Here is a 22,358-nt window from a genome sequence, read left to right as displayed (position 1 = left end):
AAAAATCCATTTTCTTCATTCATTATCTTCCTTGGCTTTGTGAGCGAAAATTGTCCCCCATATTTTTACTGGGGCGTGAAATATATTTTCATTCGTGTAGGAAAATTGAATTTTATTTTAACAATAATTCAATTACATATCTTTTACTATTCATTGATACTTGTGCTCTGCAAATAGCTCCTGCCCATCCGCCTCATAGCTGTCATAGTCTCTACTCTACATTATATCCAGACACTTAACGTCATCATTGTCCTTGAAATAATGGTATGAGGCCGGGTATACGCTCCTGCTATCGCAGAAGATTGTTTTATATTTAACACGACTTTTGTGTATTTTTGTCTGGATAGAACGAAAAAAACAGACTTCGTGGTTGGCTCCCTCATGCCATGCTTGGGAATGGGAAAGACAGGAGAAAATCTCTACAACAAATAATTCCCCTTAACACAAAATTGTCTTGTTTAAACGCCGCGAATAGCTAAATAATAAAGCTTTTAAGTAGTAATACGAGGGGAGAGTTTGGGAAACCAATAGAAGCCACACAGGTGTGGAAAATCTGGAAGCCATAATGACAAAGTGATTTTGTGGGTGTATGTGTGTGTGTGCCTTTTATTAGGGGAAAGCTAAACGATGAAAGAAACCGTAACATAACTCAATTTATTAATATATTTAAAAATAGATTTTAAATAAAAAGGCTTTTAAGAAAATATTTCATTCACATAAATTGCTATAAAGCAACGATGAAGCGTAATTGATTGCCTTTTTTTTTTGCATACATATTTGAAATAATAATTTCTCATCCTTGAGAAATTGAAAATGAAAATATTTTTTCTGAAACTAAGACAAATAAATTTTAACAAAAATTTGCGAACATATACAACTACAAAACTGCATTTTCAGATCAAAATCTGAAAAAAAGTAAATATTTTTTTTTGTTTAAATAAATAAAAAAAATTGGAAGCTCTCTTTACTAAAGCGGCACGACGCTAGTGTGCGGAGCTTAATGTATTGCTCATTAGATTGGTGCGTAGTCGCTAACTAACAGTACCGGAACAATGTTAAGAATCATTCCCAGATAATATATATGAGTTAGAAATTGAATTGTTGAGGCTAAGGGAACGATTCCTTAAAGTTTAACTAATGTAAGGCATTTCTTTCGACAATTACAGTACTGTGGCCACCAGATATTTTAGTTGGCCAAAATACGATTTTTTTAGAATTTTCGGGCCAGTATTTCAGTCAGCATGGATTTGCCCACGAAAAATATAAAACTAAATCTACTTTCGGTGAAAACTTCAAAATGATCCTCTAATAGCCCTCAAACTACACACAAGAGAAAAGTGTCGAAGTTTTTTCTACATACCTAGGAACGTTGCTGCTTCGACGGGTTGTAGTCACAAAGCAGCCATAGATGTTTATGGCATCTGTGACTGCATCAAACCCGTTTGATAGGCTTGCTGATCTAGAGGATCTCTCATGTAATGTTGGACCTCTATCTCCTGCGCAGGGGAGTCTTATATACCATATGGTGATTAGAGACCAGAAGTCTTAATAGGGACCAGGGGAGTTTTTAGAGACCTAACGTTTTCATAGAGATAATAAGTATTTATAGAGACCAGAGGTATTTAAAGATTCTTGAAGTCTTTACAGACCAGAGGTCTCTACAGAGACAAGAAGTCTTTATTGAGACCAGATTTTTTCATATAGAATAGGGCTTTAAGGAGAACGGAGGTCTTTAAAAATACCTGAGGAGGAGACCGGAGGTCTTTTTGGAAATCGGAGGATTTTATGAACATCGGATGACTTTATAGAGACCAGAGGTCTTTACAGAGAACGTATGGAGACCGGAGGTATTTATACAGACCAGAGGACTTTATAGAGACCAGAGGTTTTTACAGAGACCAGAGGTTTTTAAAGATAAAAGAAGCCTTTGTAGACCCCAGAGGTATTTATAGAGACAAAAGGTCTTTAAAGAGACAAAAGGGGTTTATATGGAACCAGAGGTCTTTATTGATACAAGAGGTGTTTATGTAGACCAGAGGTGTTTATGTAGACCGGAGGTCTTTATAGATATGGGAAGTCTTCATTTAGACCAGAGGTCTTCATAGAGACTAGAGGTCTTTACAGAGTGCTAAGGACTTCATAGAGACCTAAGTTATTTATAGAGACCAAAGGTCTTTATAGAGACCAGAGATCTTTGTAGAGACCAGAGGTCTTTGTAGAGGCCAGAGGTCTTTATAGAGACCAGAGGTCTTCATAGAGACCAGAAGTCTTTATAGAGACCAGAGATCTTTGTAGAAACCAGAGGTCTTTATATAGACCAGCGGTCTTTATAGAAACCACATAACTTGATGGAGACCAGAGTTCTTTATAGAGACCAGAGGTCTGTATGGATATCGGAAGTCTTCACTTAGACCAGAGGTCTTCACAGAGACTAGAGGTCTTTATAGAGTCCTAAGAACTTCATAGAGACCTACGTTATTTATAGCGACATAAGGTCTTTATAGAGAACAGAGGTCTTTATAGAGACCAGAAGTCTTTATAGAGACCAGATTTCTTTATAGAGACCAGAGGTCTTCATAGAGACCAGAGGTCTTCATAGAGACCAGAGGTCTTTATAGAGACCAGATTTCTTTATAGAGACCAGAGGTCTTTATAGAGACCAGAGGTCTTTATAGATACCAGAGGTCTTTGTAGAGACAGAGGTCTTTGTAGAGACCAGAGGTCTTTATAGAGAACAGAGGTCTTCATAGAGACCAGAGGTCTTTATGGAGACCAAAGGTCTTTATAGAGACCAGAGGTCTTTATAGAGACCAGAGGTCTTTATAGAGACCAGAGGTCTTTATAGAGACCAGAGGTCTTTATAGAGACCAGAGGCCTTTATAGATACCAGAGGTGTTTATAGAGCCCAGAGGTCTTTATAGAGAACAGAGGTCTTTACAGAGGCCAGAGGTCTTTATAGAGACCAGAGGTGTTTATAGAGTCCGGAGGTTTTTATAGGGACCAGAGGTCTTTGTAGAGTCCAAAAGTCTTTATAGAAACCAGAGGTCTTTGTAGAGTCCAAAAGTCTTTATAGAAACCAGAGGTCTTTATAGAGACCAGAGGTCTTTATAGAGACGAGAGATCTTTATAGAGACCAGAGGTCTTTATAGAGACCAGAGGTCTTTATAGAGACCAGAGGTCTTTATAGAGACCAGAGGCCTTTATAGATACCAGAGGTGTTTATAGAGCCCAGAGGTCTTTATAGAGAACAGAGGTCTTTACAGAGACCAGAGGTCTTTATAGAGACCAGAGGCCTTTATAGATACCAGAGGTGTTTATAGAGCCCAGAGGTCTTTATAGAGAACAAAGGTCTTTATAGAGACCAGAGGTCTTTATAGATACCAGAGGTCTTTATAAAGAACAGATGTGTTTATAGAGTCCGGAGGTTTTTATAGGGACCCGAGGTCTTTGTAGAGTCCAAAAGTCTTTATAGAAACCAGAGGTCTTTAAAGCGACCAGAGGTCTTTGTAGAGACCAGAGGTCTTTATAGAGACCAGAGGTCTTTATAGAGACGAGAGGTCTTTATAGAGACCGGAGGTCTTTATAGAGACCAGAGGTCTTTATAGAGACCAGAGGCCTTTATAGATACCAGAGGTGTTTATAGAGCCCAGAGGTCTTTATAGAGAACAGAGGTCTTTACAGAGACCAGAGGTCTTTATAGAGACCAGAGGTCTTTATAGAGACCAGAGGCCTTTATAGATACCAGAGGTGTTTATAGAGCCCAGAGGTCTTTATAGAGAACAGAGGTCTTTATAGAGACCAGAGGCCTTTATAGATACCAGAGGTCTTTATAGAGACCAGAGGTGTTTATAGAGTCCGGAGGTTTTATAGGGACCCGAGGTCTTTGTAGAGTCCAAAAGTCTTTATAGAAACCAGAGGTCTTTATAGCGACCAGAGGTCTTTATAGAGACCAGAGGTCTGTATAGAGACCAGAGGTCTTTAAAAAGACGAGAGGTCTTTATAGAGACCAGAGGTCTTTACAGAGACCAGAGGTCTTTATAGAGACCAGAGGTTTATAGGAAGCAGAGGTCTTTATAGAGCCCAGAGGTCATCATAGAGCCTTTATACAGACCGAAGGTCTTAATAGAGATTAGAGATCTTTATAGAGACCAGTAGTGCGATTCTCTAAAACATTTTTTGAGTTACCGACAAAAATTGGTAACATTCAAACGCAAAATTATGAATGAAAAGTTCAAATAAAAGTTGCCAACATTGTTGCTATCGGTAGAATTTTAAGACTACATTTTATTGGTCGCTAACTTACCGAATAATATCGTTAACTAACGAAATTTTAAGCATTTTAATTTTACCGACATTTTCGGTAACTCAAAAAATTAGAATAGAGAATCGCACTACTGACGTCTTTGTAGAGACCAGAGGTCTTTATAGGTGCCAGAGGTCTTTATAGGTATCTGAGGTCTTTATAGAAACCAGAGGTATTTATAGAAACAGAAGTATTTATAGAGACCAGAAGTATTTATAGAGACCAGAGGTCTTGTAATGTATTGCCGTAATTGAAGAATCTTTGTCTCCTCGTGCAGATAGTCCACTGATGACATGAAGAAACACCCTCAAGTCAACGTTCTGACTATTGTCTCATTCGGATTATATGTGGTCAACAAGGTTGCTTTATGTGACCCCAAGGACCAGAGAACCATGTTCCTACATCTCAGCTTATAGCAGATAGCTGTGTCATGCTCGGACGACGATAACATAGTGTCGAATGTGACCCCTTGAATCTTGAGGTAGTTAGGGGTCTAATTATGTTACCAACGAACAGGATATTCAATTCCATAATCATCTCCGCAGTCCATGTGGTGACATTGCGGTGGCAGATATTAGCATATTCCTTCCGCGAAAAACGCTTGTAAGAGCAATCAAATAGGAGTTTATTAAGATCCCTCCGGACACATCTGGGTGAGGGAGACCATCAACTTGGGACTTAAAGACCTTGTTCCTTAATCTCAGCTTGCTGCAGGCAGTGTAATGCGGTATACTATATATACTTCAACTCCGGAGTCATAGATTTAGTTGCAGATATCTGCATTTTCCTTCCATTGTCTGTATCAATCTATAAGTTGTGTATCAGAGGCTTTTGATACGTAGAGCGACAACACTAATACTATTCTAATGGATGGCTTGTTCTGGCTGGATCCTCGACTAATATGTGTATAGATGGCATGCCCCTACCTCTGTTGTAGTATTGTACTGCTTACGGAACCCATGCTGATGATCGATAACTGGGTAGCTGGGGAGGAGTAGAGCTTCAAGAGTGTTTCCTATGGACAACAAAAGCATAACCGATCTTAACGATTCACCTTGGCTGGTATCCTTGCCTGGTTTAAGTTAAGCGAGACCACTCTGCCAATTTTGCATACATAGGGCACGTGATTAGCGACAGTTGAGAATTTTGTCAAGCGTTTCCAATAGCATTTGTAACATTATCCATTGTAAATTGTGATGACTCAACAGGTACGAAAGGGCGAAGATAAGAGTACATCGTCGCATTAGATCTCTGTGCGACGATGTACTCTTATATTCACCCTTTCACACCGGGGTGCTGAATTAAGGTAACTTGTGCACATCTTCGGATCAGTCAGCATAATGTCGCCAAACTTCAATTTAGTAATTCATTCTTTCTTCCCAGGATACACAAGTGACTAGACTGTTTCCCACAATTCACTTATCTCGGCTTCAATGATGGTCATATTAATTAGATGATATAGTCATTTGTTCCGCTTATGCTTACCGACCAACTTGTTAACTTCCAGTGTCAGCTGCCTGACTCGGAAGCTCATCAAGCTCATTTGGTTGTCCAGGCGCCTCAGCTAGAAATGTTAAAACTGATCGTCAAAGTATCTTAAATTGCATTGAAACTTAATCCAAAGTTTTTTTTAAACGTTTGTTTGAAAGGTTTCCGAATGAGTGAATATAGTTCATTTCCGATCTTGATCTAAGTTTGAGAGAAAGAACATTACGATGATCAAAGCTTGGACTAAATCTTTACCTCTTTTGGGTTAACCGGCCAGCCAACAATGCCGACAGACGTACACTACAAGGTCGACTCCAAATTATCTAAAATGGATTATGGTTTAGCATACATATTTCGGGTCTATAACCTTTATTTCAATGAAAAACATTTATGATCGTGACAAAGTATATGTTCCCTTATAAAAATCGTATACCAAGACAGGCACCTTAGTGCCATGATCGAGTTTTACCTCATAAAGATATGACTTTAGCATCAACATATTCTAGTAACATACTTATGTCATGGCCAGAACAGCAATCATACGCTGTTTCTGTTAATATATTTTTGGTAATACTGGCATTATGATGTTTGAAAATATACAGTCTCTTCTCACAAAACCATCTCATTAGTGAAAGAGATACTTGAAGAGTGTCTGCTTAAGAATTTTATTTATTTTTCCTGTAAAAATAGTTTCCCACAAAACTCTTATCTGCGTCACACATAAACTAAGCTCTTCATGTTGAAAATACTTAGAAAATTGCAAAGAATGGTAGCTAATATGTGGTTGCGTATACATGGCGACATAACGCATACGCTAAGGAGGCTATGTAGGTTGCTGTTGAGGAGTCACATGTCATACACTTGACTTTAAGGAAAATATTGTACAATTTATTAAAAAAAGTAATTTTCTACAGCAAAAACGTAATATTTATTCCGCAAAACTTGATACTTTTTAATATTTAATTTAATAATTAAAATAACAATGTTGCGGCAAAATTTCAATCTAACATAGGAAGGAACAGATTCACAACAACGGAACAGATTCGCACTCTCGCCGCAATCTCTATACTTGGGTACTAAAAACCACCACCTAAAATTCATGGTGCAATCAGAAGTATCGTGGGGCTACTGAAAAGAAGAAGGCGGCGCACAGTGGTTCAGAAATCGATTTCCCTGGCCAAACCCCTATTTATTGTTTTCACTGATTGTTAATTTCTATATGGGATTCGATAATAAACATATACAAACTAATAAAAGCTAAAAATTAGATCACAATATTGGAAGGTATGGGCGTGGCGTGCTCCCTAAGACGAAAAATGTTTTCCAATATATACCAAAACTTGGACCTATGTTTACAATTTTCATAGGGTGGAAGGGTGCTATACAAAAACATGGACCTATGTTGACAGTTTTTGGTGAAGATATTGTGTGACCAGTGGGAACCTCAAATGTCGACTTAAAATTGTTTGGTCGAAAATTGTAGCTAAAATCTTCAAAATATATACCAAAACATGGACCTATACTGACAGTTTTTGGTAGATTTGTTTTGTGACCACTGGGAACCTCAAAAGTCAAATTACACATAGTTCGGTCGCAAAATGTAGCTACAATCCTCCAAATACAGAAAATGGGAAGATACCGTTATATGGAGGATGCTTCAAAACGTGGACCTATGTTTACAGTTTTTGGAGGAGATATTTTCTGACTACTGGGATAGTAAACATATTGAATCTAATGAAAGCTAAAAATTAGATCAAAATATTGGAAGGTGTGGGCTTGGTGGCATGCTCCTAAAGACGAAAAATGTTTACAAATTTTGGAAAATACGTAATTTTTGCAAATTTCTGTAGAAAGAAAAATCTACTTCTCAGAAACTATAAAAGATATTGCATTCATTGTTTTTTTTTTGTTAGGTAGGCAGGATTGTTGCCTTTGACAGTAAATTACCGTAGCGTTTACACGAAGTGAGCTAGTTTATTTTTGCCTCAGGTACTAAATTTTAGCGAAATTCCAAGTTTGGTGGACTAGAACTTTTAGGGAACAGCTTGGAACAAAGGGTGTGGGCGTGGCGTGCTCCTAAAAACGAAAAATGTTTCCCAATTTTGGAAAATACGTAATTTTATTTCTGAAGAAAAAAAGCTACTTCTAAGAAATTCGACAAGATAGTGTATTCATTGTTTTTGTTAGGTAGGCAGGATTGTTGCCTTTGACTGTCGTTTTAATAAATTACCGTAGCATTTACACGAAGTGAGCTATTTTATTTTTCCTCAGGTACTAAATTTTAGCGAAATTCCAAGTTTGGTGGACTAATGTGTTTTTTTCCATACCGTTTCCCATATAAATTATAGATTTTTAACACAAATGGACATTTTTTAATATATGAGTTTTTATAAGAGTTATAAAAGTTTTATGAAAACCCAAAAAGAATATTTTCAAAAAAATTATATTTTTTGAAAAAAAATTGAAAAAATTAAAAAAAAAATTCCAAATTTTTTTTTAATTTTTTGTATTTGTATGGTTTTTTTATTGGGGTCAATCGAATTCGGACCATACCAAGCGGGTTTAGACCTGGGAAATCTACTTACTTACTTAGCTGTCCCATTACAGAACATTCGCTCCATAGACCGAAGTAAGAAAAGATCTCCAATTCTCTCTGTTTAGTGCTTCGCTTTCTGGAATACCGCGCCTTGTCATCTCTTCATCCACTTGTTTGCGCCATCTATTCTTTGGCCTGCCAATTCTGCGTGCACCGCCATGTGGCTCGAATTTATACCCCTTTTTAGCGGATTCATCATCGCTCATTCTTATTATATGGCGTAACCAACGCAATCGCTGCATCTCGATACGTTTAACTATATTGATGTCGTTGTATAGCAGATACAGCTCGTGATTCATACGACGTCGATATTCACCGTCAACGCAGATTGGTCCGTAGATCTTTCGAAGAATTTTTCTCTCAAACACGCCAAGCACTGCCTTATCTGCTTGCGCAAGTACCCAGGCTTCGGAACCATACATCAGCACGGGTAGTATCAGTGTTTTGTAAAACGTTATTTTTGTTTGATGAGTTGTGGCTTTGTTTTTAAAGTGCTTACTTAAGCCAAAGTAGCATCTGTTGGCCAATACAATTCTTCTTTTTATTTCACAACTGATGTCGTTTGTTGTGTTTACGGCGATGCCGAGGTATACGAAGCCTTTTAATACCTCAAAATTATAGGAACCAAGTTCAACAGTTGGTCCGATCTTAATGGACGCATTGCGCGTCGACACCATCAAATTGGTCTTCTCGCCGTTTACCGCCGGACCCACTTTAGCAGATTCTCCTTCGACCTTCATAAAGGTATCGGTTACTTCTTTTACTGATCGTCCAATGATGTCTATATCATCAGCATAAGCAAGTAACATGTGGCTATTGGTGTAGATTGTGCCACTTCTTTTCTAGCAGGATGTTGAAAAGATAACACGAAAGACTGTCTCCTTGCCTGAAACCTCTTTTGGTATAAAACTCTTCGGAGATGTTCTTTCCTATTTTAACTGAAGATCTTGTGTCAGTTAAAGTCATTTTACAAGCCTAATGAGCTTTGAGGGGATACCAAATTCAGACATGGCTTGGAATACCTTTGAACGAAGCGGGCTGTCGAAGACTGCTTTATAATCGACAAAAAGGTAGGTGTCGGTCTGCATCTCTTTGGTCTTCTCCAGGGTTTGCCGCAGGGTAAATATCTGGTCAATTGTGGACTTGCCATGTCTAAAGTCGCATTGGTATGGTCCAATTATTTCGTTGACCATGGGCAATATCCCTGACACTATCTTGTAGGCGATAGGGAGAAGACTTATGTCCCTATAGTTAAAGCATAAAGCCTTATCTCGTTTCTTATGGACAGGACACAGGATGCTCAGATTACAATCGTCGGGTACGCGTTCTTCCTGCCAGATGGTGCTAACTAGCTGATGAATACACCTTATCAGCGCGTCGCCTCCGGTTTTAAACAGCTCGGCTGATAAGCCATCGGCTCCTGCTGCTTTATTATTCTTCAGCCGGTTGATTGCTGTTTTTACCTCATTTTGGCCAGGTGGTATACATTCAATACCATCTTCTGGGATTGGATCTGTAGCATCTTCGTCGACTTCGCTACTATTGGATACCAACAGTTTGGAAAAATGCTCTTTCCATATCCTTAGCGCACTATCTGTATCAGTTACCAGATTACCTTGCTGGTCTCTACATGAGGATGTGCCAGTTTCAAAGCCATCAGTTTGATGTTTCACTCTTTAGTAGAATTTTCGGACTTCATTCTGTCTCCTGTACATCTCGATTTGTTCACACTCCCGCTTTTCCATCTCTTTCTTTTTCCTGCGGAAAAGACGTCTCTCCTCTCTCCTTTTCTCCCGATACCTCTCTCGTGCGCTACGCGTTGCTACTGATTGTAAAGTAGCCCTATATGCCGCATTTTTCTCTTCGGTAGCAGCACGACACTCCTGGTCATACCATGGATTCCATGGTGGAGGTCTCTGGTATCCAAGTATGGATTTTGCGGCTGTTTGCATGGAGTGGGCAATGTTTTGCCATTTTCCTGATATCTTATCGAGACGAGGAGTGCTTTGGGCAGTTTAGCCAGTTGAGTGGAATATACTGTGGCTATCTGTTGTGATTGCAGCTCACCGATGTCTAACTTTCGTGTTGTATCTGTTCGCACTTTGTTTGCTACGTTTAATCTGGTACGTACCTTTGCTGCAACAAGGTAGTGGTCCGAGTCTATGTTTGCACCTCGGAAAGATCGTACATCCAACACGCTTGATGCATGTCTTCCATGTATCACAACGTGATCAATTTGATTTCTTGTTCTTTGATCTGGCGACAGCCAGGTGCCCTTATGAATATCGCGATGCTTAAATCTGGTACTGCTAACTACCATGTTTCTTGCAGCTGCAAAGTCTATCAGCCTTATTCCATTGTCAGATGTTTCACTGTGCAGACTGAATTTCCCGGCCAAAGATATTCTCCTTTCCAATTTTGACATTAAAATCGCCTAGTATAATTTTAATGTCATGGGCAGGGCAACGGTCATAAGTTTCTTCTAAGCGTTCGTAAAATATATCTTCGGTTTGTTCGTCCTTGTCTTCAGTGGGAGCATGAGCGCAAATAATGCTGATGTTGAAGAATTTTGCTTTTAATCGAATTGCAGTGAGTCTTTCATTCACTGGGGTGATGCTGGAGACCAGATGTTTTAACCTCCGAGCAACTACAAATCCGCAACCAAACTCATGCTTTGTGTCATGGCAGCTATAATACAGTGCGTCACCATCGTATTTCCTGTATGGCAGTAATTTCGGCCTTGTACTTTTCAAGTACATCTGCCAATACGTAGACTGCACCTTCTCTATAACGAGTGCGAACATTCCAGGTGCAGATTCGCAGATCATGGTCCTTAAAACGTTTGCGGGGGTCGTCAACTTTTGAGGGATTTGTTTTTCTTTTCTTTCGTTTTTTCATAGTAGGCTGTTTTTTCCATGGGAGGGTTACTAACCCGACGCCCAAACCTAAGTTTTTAACGTTCTTATGGGTGAACCCGCGGCACATGTTAGCTCACTACCATTCACGGGTGTTAAAACCAGTTCCCCAGGTGACACCACGGGGAGGTCAGTGTCCACTTGAGATGAAAGAGGGACCAAGATAAATCCTGGGCTTTGTCATATTAAAGCCGGTCAGGACCGTTCCTTGGTATCTTCCATCCCCTACGTCACCTACGTCGTACACACTATGGATATTATAATATTTCTTCGAATATTAGATGAAATTCGAAGGTGGTGCTTATAGGTCCCCTCCTTCCGGTACCTCGCCCACAAAAGTTTGAAAATATTCCCTAAAATGGTAAGCGCAATATCTCACAAACGGAGCAACCGATTTGGTCCAAACTTTGATTCTCGTCATATTTTGTTGGTCCAATCCTTGGGGTACCACCCACACAAATGTTAAAAATGTTTGTGTGGTTAAGGGTCTGTTCGAGGATCCTTTGGACATTTTTACCAAAGGGTTTTCTAGTGGCCCTAGTTACAGCGATATTATATTTTTCGTAGGCTAGTATGGTACAAAGGCCCGCAAATGTTTCAGCTTTAATCCAATCCACATTTTTGTCGCCCAAAATTTTGAAACCCCCCTAAATACATTTTTTTAAGTATTTCAATCAATACGAGTAAGCTGAGGGTATATCTCTGTCAGCAAATCCGACTGTTCCTTTTTACTTGTTTTATTTTCAAATTAAAACTTAGGGTATACAACTGGCGTTCGGCCGCTATTTAAGAAGTTAACCCTTGGGCAGATACAAAATCCGGCTACGCAAACCAAATCTTCTTTGCCTTGTAATCTATTTTAACACTATAAGATTAAGTAGACGATCAGTCTTCGCCCGGAATTTGAGACTTCAACTCTTGGACAGATGTGAACACCGGCAACGCGTGCAAAATTGTCTTCAAATGTTTTAGGTGTTATACCCGCAATTTTTTGGAGCTATGTCCGCGAACAGCTAGTGCACATAACTCCCAAAAATTTTTGGAGTTATGTCCATGATCACTGATGGACATAAATCCCAAAAATATTATGGAAGTTATATCCGGCAGCTTTTAGGATATATGGGCCCCCAAATGTTCCAATATTAACACCTGTTACGTCAAGGTTTTTGCTGCAGATAATTTTGTAGTCTAACTGGTATTACTTGTTTATTTCCCTTCACATAAGCATCTATTGTTATATAAATGATATAAGTATTTCCTTAATATTTTTTTTTTTTTTTTGTTTTTATTGTAAATGAGAATGAGAGAATAAGCAATTCACAAGAAACACTTTACTCGTATGTCATCAGGAAAAGCTACTTATATACCTTGACAAGTAATACCAAGAGGAAGATAAAGAAAAGAAATAAATGCATGCCTCCTCAGGCAATGGACGTTTAGACACGTTTATGGTGTTTGTAAAAGAGCTGAGTACAGAGACAGAATAAGAAACTGCACCAGCTTACAAAATGACATTTGAAGACATTATTGCATTTCACATGCATGTTAACAACACATGTACACACATTTACGTCAACAATAAACAATTTATTGTCAACTTATTTGCAATGCCATTGACAGAATTTTCAGTTCAAAAAGATCCTTATGGCTATGATGAGTATAAGTAGATATTATAGTATCGTTGATAACTCTCTTTGTTCGGCACAAGGTTTTATTGTAAATGACATTTACCATCACCACGACAATAAAACAGTTAACTTTGCTTCTGTTGTTCCTTCTGTTGTTTTTGGGGCAAATGAAGAGCTATTGTTTTACATTCTTAAGTACATAAAGTGCAAGTGCTGTGGATGGTTAATATTTAAAATGTATGGAAATATGAAACATATTAATCAATTCCAATTGAGCTCAATCATCTTCTTAACATATGTACATATGCAAATGTAAGCCCATTTATAGGTATGTGTGTGTAATCAAATTGTTTGCTTATGTTATTATGGTTTAAGCTGACTTCATTTAATTAAAATAATCAGATATGTCATGAAAGATATACTGTTGGCATTTGACATATGATGAATATTAATTTGGAATGCACAATAATATCAAGCATACGTTTCAGTTGTATCAAATATTGGGTGTGTTCGTTCGTTTACGTTGCCAAGAATAAATAAAAATATTAATTAAAAAATATTAATTAATAATAAAAATATATAAAACAAAAATAATACATAAAAAATATTTTAATAAAAAGCAAAAATTATTATTATTAAAAATTCGAAGACCAGTCACTCGCGCATTGTACGCTGAATGGCACTACTCTTATAAATAAACTTTAAAATCATTAAAATATGTTTATACTTAAAATCTTATCCGAAAAAATCCATTTATAAAATGCAAATTTCTCTGGTCGTTCAAACTTCTCATCTTTACTCGTATACATATGTATGTATATAGTATATGTAACCTTGATAAGTGCTGTTCCAGACACAAGACCATCAACTTCGACACAAACAGTGATTAACGATAAACAAATATTTACCTTTTATCATGAACTTGCTGTTTGTAAACATGCTCTTCCCACTTGTCTTTATAAGTGTCTGTCATATAAATATGTACAAATATAGTATGTATGTATGTTGTATAATATGTGATTTTTAATTAATTTTATATGTATTTTTCTCTTTCTCTCCTTTTTCTCTTTTTGCACTTCACAGAGTACGTGTGGAATACTATGTTAATGAAAACACATTTAAAGAAAGACTGCAACTCTACTTCATTAAGAATCAGAGATCAAGTAAGTATGCAAATGGCATGGCAATGCCAATTATAAATCATATTTTATCTAAAGTAGATTAATTTCCAATGAATGAGTTTTAACGATTGTCATGACATTGAATAGCATAAGTAATTTGCAATTTATTTAATATTTTTTAAGTTGATTTGTATATCATTGAGAGACATAAAAAGAATATGATAGGAATGTTCATATGTATCTGCGTTAAGATTTTTTTTTAATTTTCCAATAGACAACAAAAAACGTAGAAGTCTCCTAAACAGTAAAGAAACGTAGGGAAAAACAGCAATATCGTTTGTTTTGTTCCAAAATCTGCAAAAATCTACTTTTTTGTTTAAATTTTTTGACAAATTTATAAAGGAAAAAAAATTTTTGAAATTTCAAAAATAGTTGACTCGTGCAGTTTCTGGAGCAGAATAATTATTGCGTTTTATTTTCTAAATGCTTAAAGACAATAGATATTTTAAGAATGCATCACAACAAAAATTTGATTTTTTTTGTATCTGAAAAACCAGTAAAAATTTAAGTAAAAGTTAAATAGATATTTTGAAAACAACAGTTTTTTGGAAATCGTGAAGACCAAACAACAGGGACTTTTCCAAAAAAATTTTTTGAGCACCTAAAGACCACAAAAGCTCGGTTTTTTATAGATTTTTGGAAGCATTAAAAATGCCAACAGAACTAATACCCAGCAAAATGTTTGCCTCCAAAGATGCAGTTAAAGCGATTTGGAATGACATAATATTATGATTTTTTGCAACAGCGTGACTACCTAAAGATGCACTCCTTTACCTCTGCATTTTAACTTACCCTTTGGCATTGAATTTTAACTAAACCTGCAATCAAAGCACGTGTTTTGATGTAGTGTGGATTGTAGTGGATTGAATTTAAAGACACTCTTCGGAATGTGTTTTAATTAGTTCAAAGATATAACAAAAATACAACCCTTTGCGAAATTTCGCAGCATAAATAAAATAAATTTATTATTTATGTAAAACAAGAATATTAAGAAATTTATTACATAAACACAAATTATAAAAATTCTTCATTAAATTCGATCGCAACTGAGTTTGATTCCTTCTCTCTCCAAAAATTTTGCCCTCGCAATATTTTGTCAAACTAAGATTGAAGTTTGAAGATAGAACATATTAGTCTACTCCTTCCGGTACATCCTTCACAAAAGTTCGAAAATGTTCGGAAAATTTGTGCTTGCGATAACTCTTCGTCCATAATTTGCACATCGTGAAATTTCTACCAGACTTACATAAGGTTCCAATATGGACACAATCGGTCCACTCCTTTGGGTACCTCCCACACAAAATGTTGGAAAAGTTCAGTTTAGGACCTACTCTCGAAACGCATACTTAACACATCCTAATATAACTACCAGATATACATAATTCAGGTTCGAATATTGCCTATATTTTTCCACTCCTTCGGGTACAACCCATACAACATTTCTGAAATGTGATGTTTAATACCTCTTCCCGAATCGTTTTGGTCCAAAGTTTGGCCTGCGGTCCAAAATTTTACCTTCGTAATATCTTGTCCAAACCTAGTATAACTTCGAAGATAAGCCATATCAGTCCACTCCTTCAGGTACCTCCTCCCCCACAAAAGTTCAAAAATGTTATGAAAAATTGTGCAGACGATAACTCTATAGGGTGTGGCCGATTTGGTCCATACTTAACACATCCTAATATATAGGATCAGGTTCGAATATTGACTATTTTTTTCACTCATTCGGGTACCTCCCACACAAAATTTCTGAAAAGTGCAGTTTAATAACTCCTCTCGAATCGTTTTGATTTTTGTTGTAACAAATCGTATTCACTGCCCCCATTACGACGGTACACGTCCATACTTCCTGATAAAATGACCCGAAAGCTGTAAAAACCCACTAAGGCACAATGTGTAGTGGATGCAGTGCACGATAACTCTCCAACGGATAAACCAATTCGACCCAAAATTTGGCAGTCATAATATTTTGTGCAAGCTTAAATCAATTTCTAAGAGGGGCCATATCGGTCCACTCCATTGGTTACCTCCCCCAGAACAGTTTAAAACTTTTCGCTAAATTGGTGCACACGATAACTCTCGACGACAGTAGCCGATTTGAGCTCTATCTGTCCACTGCTTGGGGTACCAAACACTGAAATGTTCCACACCTTTGTTTAAGTGCCGTTAATTATTTTTATGGAATGTTCGCCATAACCTGACTTAGATTGTTATGCAATTTTGACCACGCCCACATTTTCAATTTGAAATTTTTATCTTTTCTACAAAAGCTATTTTCTGAAATTGTCAAGGAATGTACAGGGATGGCCCCCAGATAAAATGGGCTACGAATTTTGTTGCATTTCGGAGGGGCGGGGTACTTCCCCTATACCCTATTTCTTTGAAAATGCTACATTTACAATAATTTTGAATGTATCAATTTAGAAATTAATTTAAGAGGCAGTTGTGGTTGTGTCTCCGACCTTACCTACTTCTTTAGGACCCAAAGACTTGACCATGCCCACTTTTTAAAATAAGTTACATCTACAAAACTACTGAACCGATTTTCCTGAAATTATCAGGGAATGTACAGGAATGGACCCCGTTGAAAATAGAATGTTTATTTTCTTGAATTTCGAAGGGGCCGGGGTACTTCCATTTGCCATATTTAAAAAATCGCCATATCTTTATGAATAAAAATCAAATACATTATTTTTCTAAAACTACTGAATTTAATTTCATTAAATTTTCAGAAATTGTTCTGGAATGTCCCGTGGTCTAAAATGCTATATATTTGTATACAAATTTCGGGGGCCTATTGTTTTATAATCGCTTTATTTGCTAAACTTATGAGTGCATCGGCTTGCAATTAATTTTCGAGACAACGAAAATTATCAAGAAAAACGATATGTTTACAAATTTCCTTAAACGGTGAGGTTCAACGCTCCATCAGCCATGCAAAACTAATACATTCTTTTAACTTTTATGATTAGATCGCTTTAGGATAAAGACAGAGGATATGGACGATAATAATTCCAAAACAGTATCAATGGGCGAAAAAATCGACAATGTCCGTTAGAGAAAAGAAAGGTTACAAACAAAATCTGTGGATAAATTTAAAATGCTCCTCGGTTTGACAGTAGACCGAAGAAGTGAAATAGGAAATACCTATTTTTGAATTGTCAAGCATAAAGTCCATAAAAGGTTGTCATTAAAAATCATCACAACGCGCAAGCAACGCGGACCGGGGTCTGCTAGTTTTATAAAAATTTCAACACAAAAAATCATTCGAAGAAAATTCTATGTTTAATGAGCTATAATTTTATAGTAACACCAAAATTCCTTCAGGATAAATTATAACAAAGTCTCCAAAACGTTTTTCGACTTTTTGTCTACTGAGGCACCATTGTGGGACGTCTTTACCATCCTGCTGGTATGGCCCTGGTATGGTCCTGCCAACGCAATCGTTGCACCTCGATACGTTTTACTATACCTTTGTCGGTCGGCTGCTACCGTTCATGATTCATACGACGCCAGTATTCACCGTCAACGCATATTGCTCCATAAAACTTTCGAATAAGTTTTCTCTCCAACACACTACATCTTTCAAACACAAACATATGCTTTCTCAAGTATCCATCTTCGGTCACACGATAGACTGTCAGCTTGTCTGAAACATCGTTTTGTGTTAAAAGGCTCGGAGATGTTATTTCCAATTAAACTGCTGGTCTTGTGTCAGCCAATGTCATCATGCATAATCGTATAAGTTTTGCAAGTATGCCAAACTCAGACATTGCTTGGAACACATTTGCTCGTTTTAGGCTATCGATGGCGGCTTTATGGTCAACGAACAGGTGGTAGGTGTCGATCTGTTTTTCTTAGGTCTTTTTCAGTATTTGGCGCAGTGTGAAGATTTGGTCAATTTACCAGGTCCAAAACCCCATTTATATGATCCGATTATTTTATTGTCCATATGTTTTAGACGATCACACAGTACTCCTGAGAGCACTTTGTAGCCGATTGGTAGGAGACTTATACCTCTGTAGTTTGCACACTCCGCATTTTCCCCTTTCTTGTGTACGGGGCATAGTAAGCTGAGGTTCCGATTATTGGGTATGCTGTATTCCTGCCAAATTTCCTTAATTAACTGATCCATACTCCTAAACAACATTTCGCCACAGGTCTTGAACAGTTCGACACGCAGCCCATTCGTTCAATCTGTCTTATTTGTTTTCTGTCTAATCCTCACTTTGGCCATTCTTTCTGGAGTATCATTATCGCCGCCCATTTTCGATACCAAAAGCCTGATAAAATGCTCCTTCCAGATCCTCACTACGGTATCAATTACCAGATTTCCTTCGCCATCTTTGCAAGAGTACGAGTATATGCCTTAAACATATCCTTCAGTCTGGTGTTTTACACACTGGTAAACATCTCGGAGGTTCTCACGCTCACGTTTTTCCTGCTCTTTCTTCTTTCTCCTAAAAATACAATTCTCCGTTTCTCCCGATATTTTTTCTTGGTGCTTCATGTAGCTGCTGACTACAGAGTTTTTCGGCACCCCGCGTTCTTCTCTTCAGTTAAGGCTACTAACACTCCTGTTCGTATAATGGATTTTTTTTGAAGAGAGAGGGCTATTTTTTGCCACTGCTCTTCCAAATTATCGGGGCAAGGGGTGCCGTCTTCCAACATTTTGGATCAGTTGAGCGGAGTACGCTTGTGATATAGTAGAGTTGTGCCAAAGGAACTATATGGAACTATCTAGTTCACTTCGCAGTTCCAACGGCCCACATTTTTTCTTTGAACAAACTGCGTATACTTAACATCACACGTTATATTTCACGATGTTACTCATACGTTTTGGAACTAGTACAAGGAACTAGGAACTAGATTACCCAACTCTATGATATAGACCAGTGCGTACATTGGCTGCTATAAGGAAATGGTCCGAATGCGACAGTGTGCAAAATTAACCTACTCTGTAGAAAGTCCAGACATTCCAGGTGCAGATTTGCAGATCATGGTCCTTTAAACTACTGCGATGTTCGTCAACACCATACATAGCATGGAGGGTATAATTTAATTTGTCATTCTGTTTGCAACACATTGAAATATTCATCGGAGACCCTATAAAGTATGTATATTCTTGATCAGGCTAAAATTCTAAGTCGATATAACCAGTCCGTCCGCCCGTCTGTTGCAATCAAGATTCACATCGCAATTTTTAAGATAGAGCTTTGTAATTTGGTATAGAAGTTTCTATTACTCCTAGGAGTTTTGGTATTGCAAATGGTCTATATCGGTCCACGTTTTGATATAGCGCCCATAGAACGGTACTACCCGATTTTCGGTATTTTTAAGGTTTTAGCTTCATTATCCCACCGAAGTGACTGAAATTTGTTATTTAGCCTTCCATGGGGTTATAACATCTTCTAGAAGATAATTATCAGTATAGGACCGTGTCTTTCTATATCCCCCATAGAAGCGTACCTCTTCATTTTCGGTATTTTGTATTACCGAAATATCGGAAGTTTGGTATTTAGTCTTCTTTGAGTCCAAAAACTTTCCGCCAGAAACTTGTCGGTATAGATCGAAGTTTTGATATAGCCCCCATAGAACGGTACCTCCCGGATTTCGGTATTTTGAAATTGCTGAAATTTGTTCTTAGGCTTCTTCATAAACGAAAGGAAACTAATTGTTCCATTTTACTTCAATACAGCTCGTGGTGGAGGGTATAACAAGTTCGGCCAGGCCTAAGTTTGGCCTTCTTACTTGTTTTTTCATGCCATGGTGTTTTATGACTGGTTATTAGGCCAACGCCTAACCCAAGTTTTAATCGTTCTTATGGGTAAACGCGGGGCACGTGTTAGCTCACTACCTTTAACGGCTGTTTTAACAGGTGACCCCAAGGGGACCTCAGAGTCTACTTGAGATGAAAGAGGAACCAATATAAGTCTTGGGCTTTGTCATGTCAGGACTGTGGCTTGGTATCTTACATCCCATACGTATATGGAAAAATTAGGTATTGTTTACAGCAACTAGGCCACAATTGCCTATAAATTTTACGCTAGTTTTTTAAATAATGTCAAATGGACTTATAGCTCTACGCCTCCTTAAATACCATAGGATATTTAGCTGATAGGAAACTGACGGATTCTTTTTAGTGTTTTCTCCGAAAAGGTGTTTATATGTTTAAATGTAGGTCTCATACCGTTGAGCTAAAAATCGAATCACACAGTACACTTACTGATAAGAGAGATTTGTCCTGAACCAAGAGGGTCATGGGAAGTGTATATTTGTTTAGATTTGTTTGCTCCATTTAATAGTCTTGAAGTTGACTTTAGTCATATTTTAAGAAACCATAAGTACGTTTATATCATCACCACTCTGTAGTGGTGTAATTACCATTAGATTTTCTTACAAATCATTGAGTTCCATTTAAGTGTAGCCAACATCTTCTATAACAGATAATTGTCACATTACAGTAGCCATAACCATTCTTTTGGACCATTCAATGCTCAATTCAATTTTATACAGGCGTGTCAATGCCAATTAGCTACACCAGTAATGTCAGACATGCATGCAGAGGACAGTGGTTTCTAAATAAAAGATATTAATTTTCGTGGAGAGGGTATATTGAGTTTATTTAGGTCCAAATGTTTGTAGCACCATAGAGCAGGGGCTCTTTTTTGTAAATAACACATTGGATTCATAGTGAAGTTTTCATTTCTCTTCAATATCAATATTATTTATTCAACTTGAAAAAATATTAACCATACACATACATATATAATTTCAAAATAAATGCACAAATGGTTCCAATGTTTATTCACTGTGCCTCGACGATCTTGTATTTGTCAGGAGACCACGTCATCGCCAGAGATTCATTAAATTCTTCTGTGAATATGTAGTATAGGGTTACGACTAACAAACGCAACCTCACACACACACACAAGAAGACAGACACATTATTAAATGATTACGGCATTTACAAGCAAAGGATACGACTCTAAAAATGTCTGAACTTATATGGATGAGTTATGTTGTGTATACATATGTATCGCTGGATGGATGGGCTTGTCAGGGCACGTGTCATGTTCCATTATTATCTATTTATTTGTAATGTTTGAACAATTGTTGTGATGGAATTCTTGGAAACCTCATTCTACATTTTCCACAAATGATTCTCAGTAGGAAAGAAAACATGTGCGTATGAATGTATGTAACAAGTGTGCGTTTTACTTGAAAACTATTCAACTGTGAAATTTTGTTATACTTTGTCATGAATAAGAAATAATCCTTTTTACAAAAAGATAAAAAACATTTTTTCATTCCTTTTTTTCTTTTATTCTCTCTCCCATCTTCAACAGGTTTACGCATACGAATAGCTGATTTATTTTTTAAATTATTAGCATGTGTTTTGTATATATTACGTGTGATAACGGATACAGATCCAACCTATGCCACATGGTTAGTAGAAGTTTCTTCAAGAAAAAATAATATGTGTTTATTTTATTTATCTTTTTCCTTCCTTCTTCTCTCTTTTTGTTTGCAGTTATGGCTGTTCGGTTAGCAATAAAACGGAATTTCTAGCTTCGGCCCAATTAACCGAAGAGGAATTTCAAGAGAAACCCATTATCAATTGGGAGGCAATATTGTGGGTAAATCGACCCACAGTGTTATGGGCTGTTCAATTAGTTTTAGCTTTAGTCTCACTAACGGAAGCCGTACTCTTAACATATTTAGGCTATAAGGTAAGTGGAAAGAATGAACTAACGGCTACTCTTATCCTTTTAGTATTACACGAATAACCTGGATTACGTTATTTATGTTTACAATTTGTTTACTTAATCACACACACCGGTAGTCTGGCCATTGCCTTACCATTGGTTAAGCAGGGATGGAAAGTTGGAATTGTAACAAAAATATTTTAGACCTTAAGTTCCAGTTTCACTTGAAGTTATATGATGACAATCCGAATAACACAAATAATCGATGGGGAAATTTTCAATTCTACAAAAAATCCATGAATGTACAGATCTTTAACCAATTTTACCTAATAATATAACCAAATTATACTTGTAATCACCAATTTCAAAAAATGAATTATTAAATATAAATTTAATTTAGTTAGTTTCATTAATACTAAAAATATTTGTAGACAAATTTCCATCCCTGAGGATAACAGTAACCAGAGCTTAACTCTTAAAGGAAAGAAAGAAGTTAAAGAAAATTATTATTTCTCTTTCGATATATCTTCTGCATTAC

At 37.1% G+C, this 22,358-nt stretch overlaps 1 protein-coding gene across 1 annotated transcript in view; it reads left to right on the top strand.

Annotated features, from left to right (window-relative positions):
• Positions 1–22,358, top strand: part of SLO2 (slowpoke 2) — a 616,259-nt gene that overhangs the window by 481,736 nt on the left and 112,165 nt on the right. Inside the window, exons 2-4 of the mRNA XM_073991382.1 lie at positions 14,014–14,093; positions 21,461–21,560; positions 21,646–21,844. Coding sequence (XP_073847483.1) covers positions 14,014–14,093; positions 21,461–21,560; positions 21,646–21,844 — 379 coding nt within the window. The remainder of the gene's footprint in view (positions 1–14,013; positions 14,094–21,460; positions 21,561–21,645; positions 21,845–22,358) is intronic.

The sequence above is a fragment of the Musca autumnalis genome, unplaced genomic scaffold (assembly GCF_047663935.1).
Source record: "Musca autumnalis isolate F117 unplaced genomic scaffold, ASM4766393v1 scaffold_5, whole genome shotgun sequence".
Classification (NCBI taxonomy): Eukaryota; Metazoa; Arthropoda; class Insecta; order Diptera; family Muscidae; genus Musca; species Musca autumnalis.
Note: the sequence above shows the minus strand (reverse complement) of the source record. Positions and strands in the feature narration are given on the sequence as shown.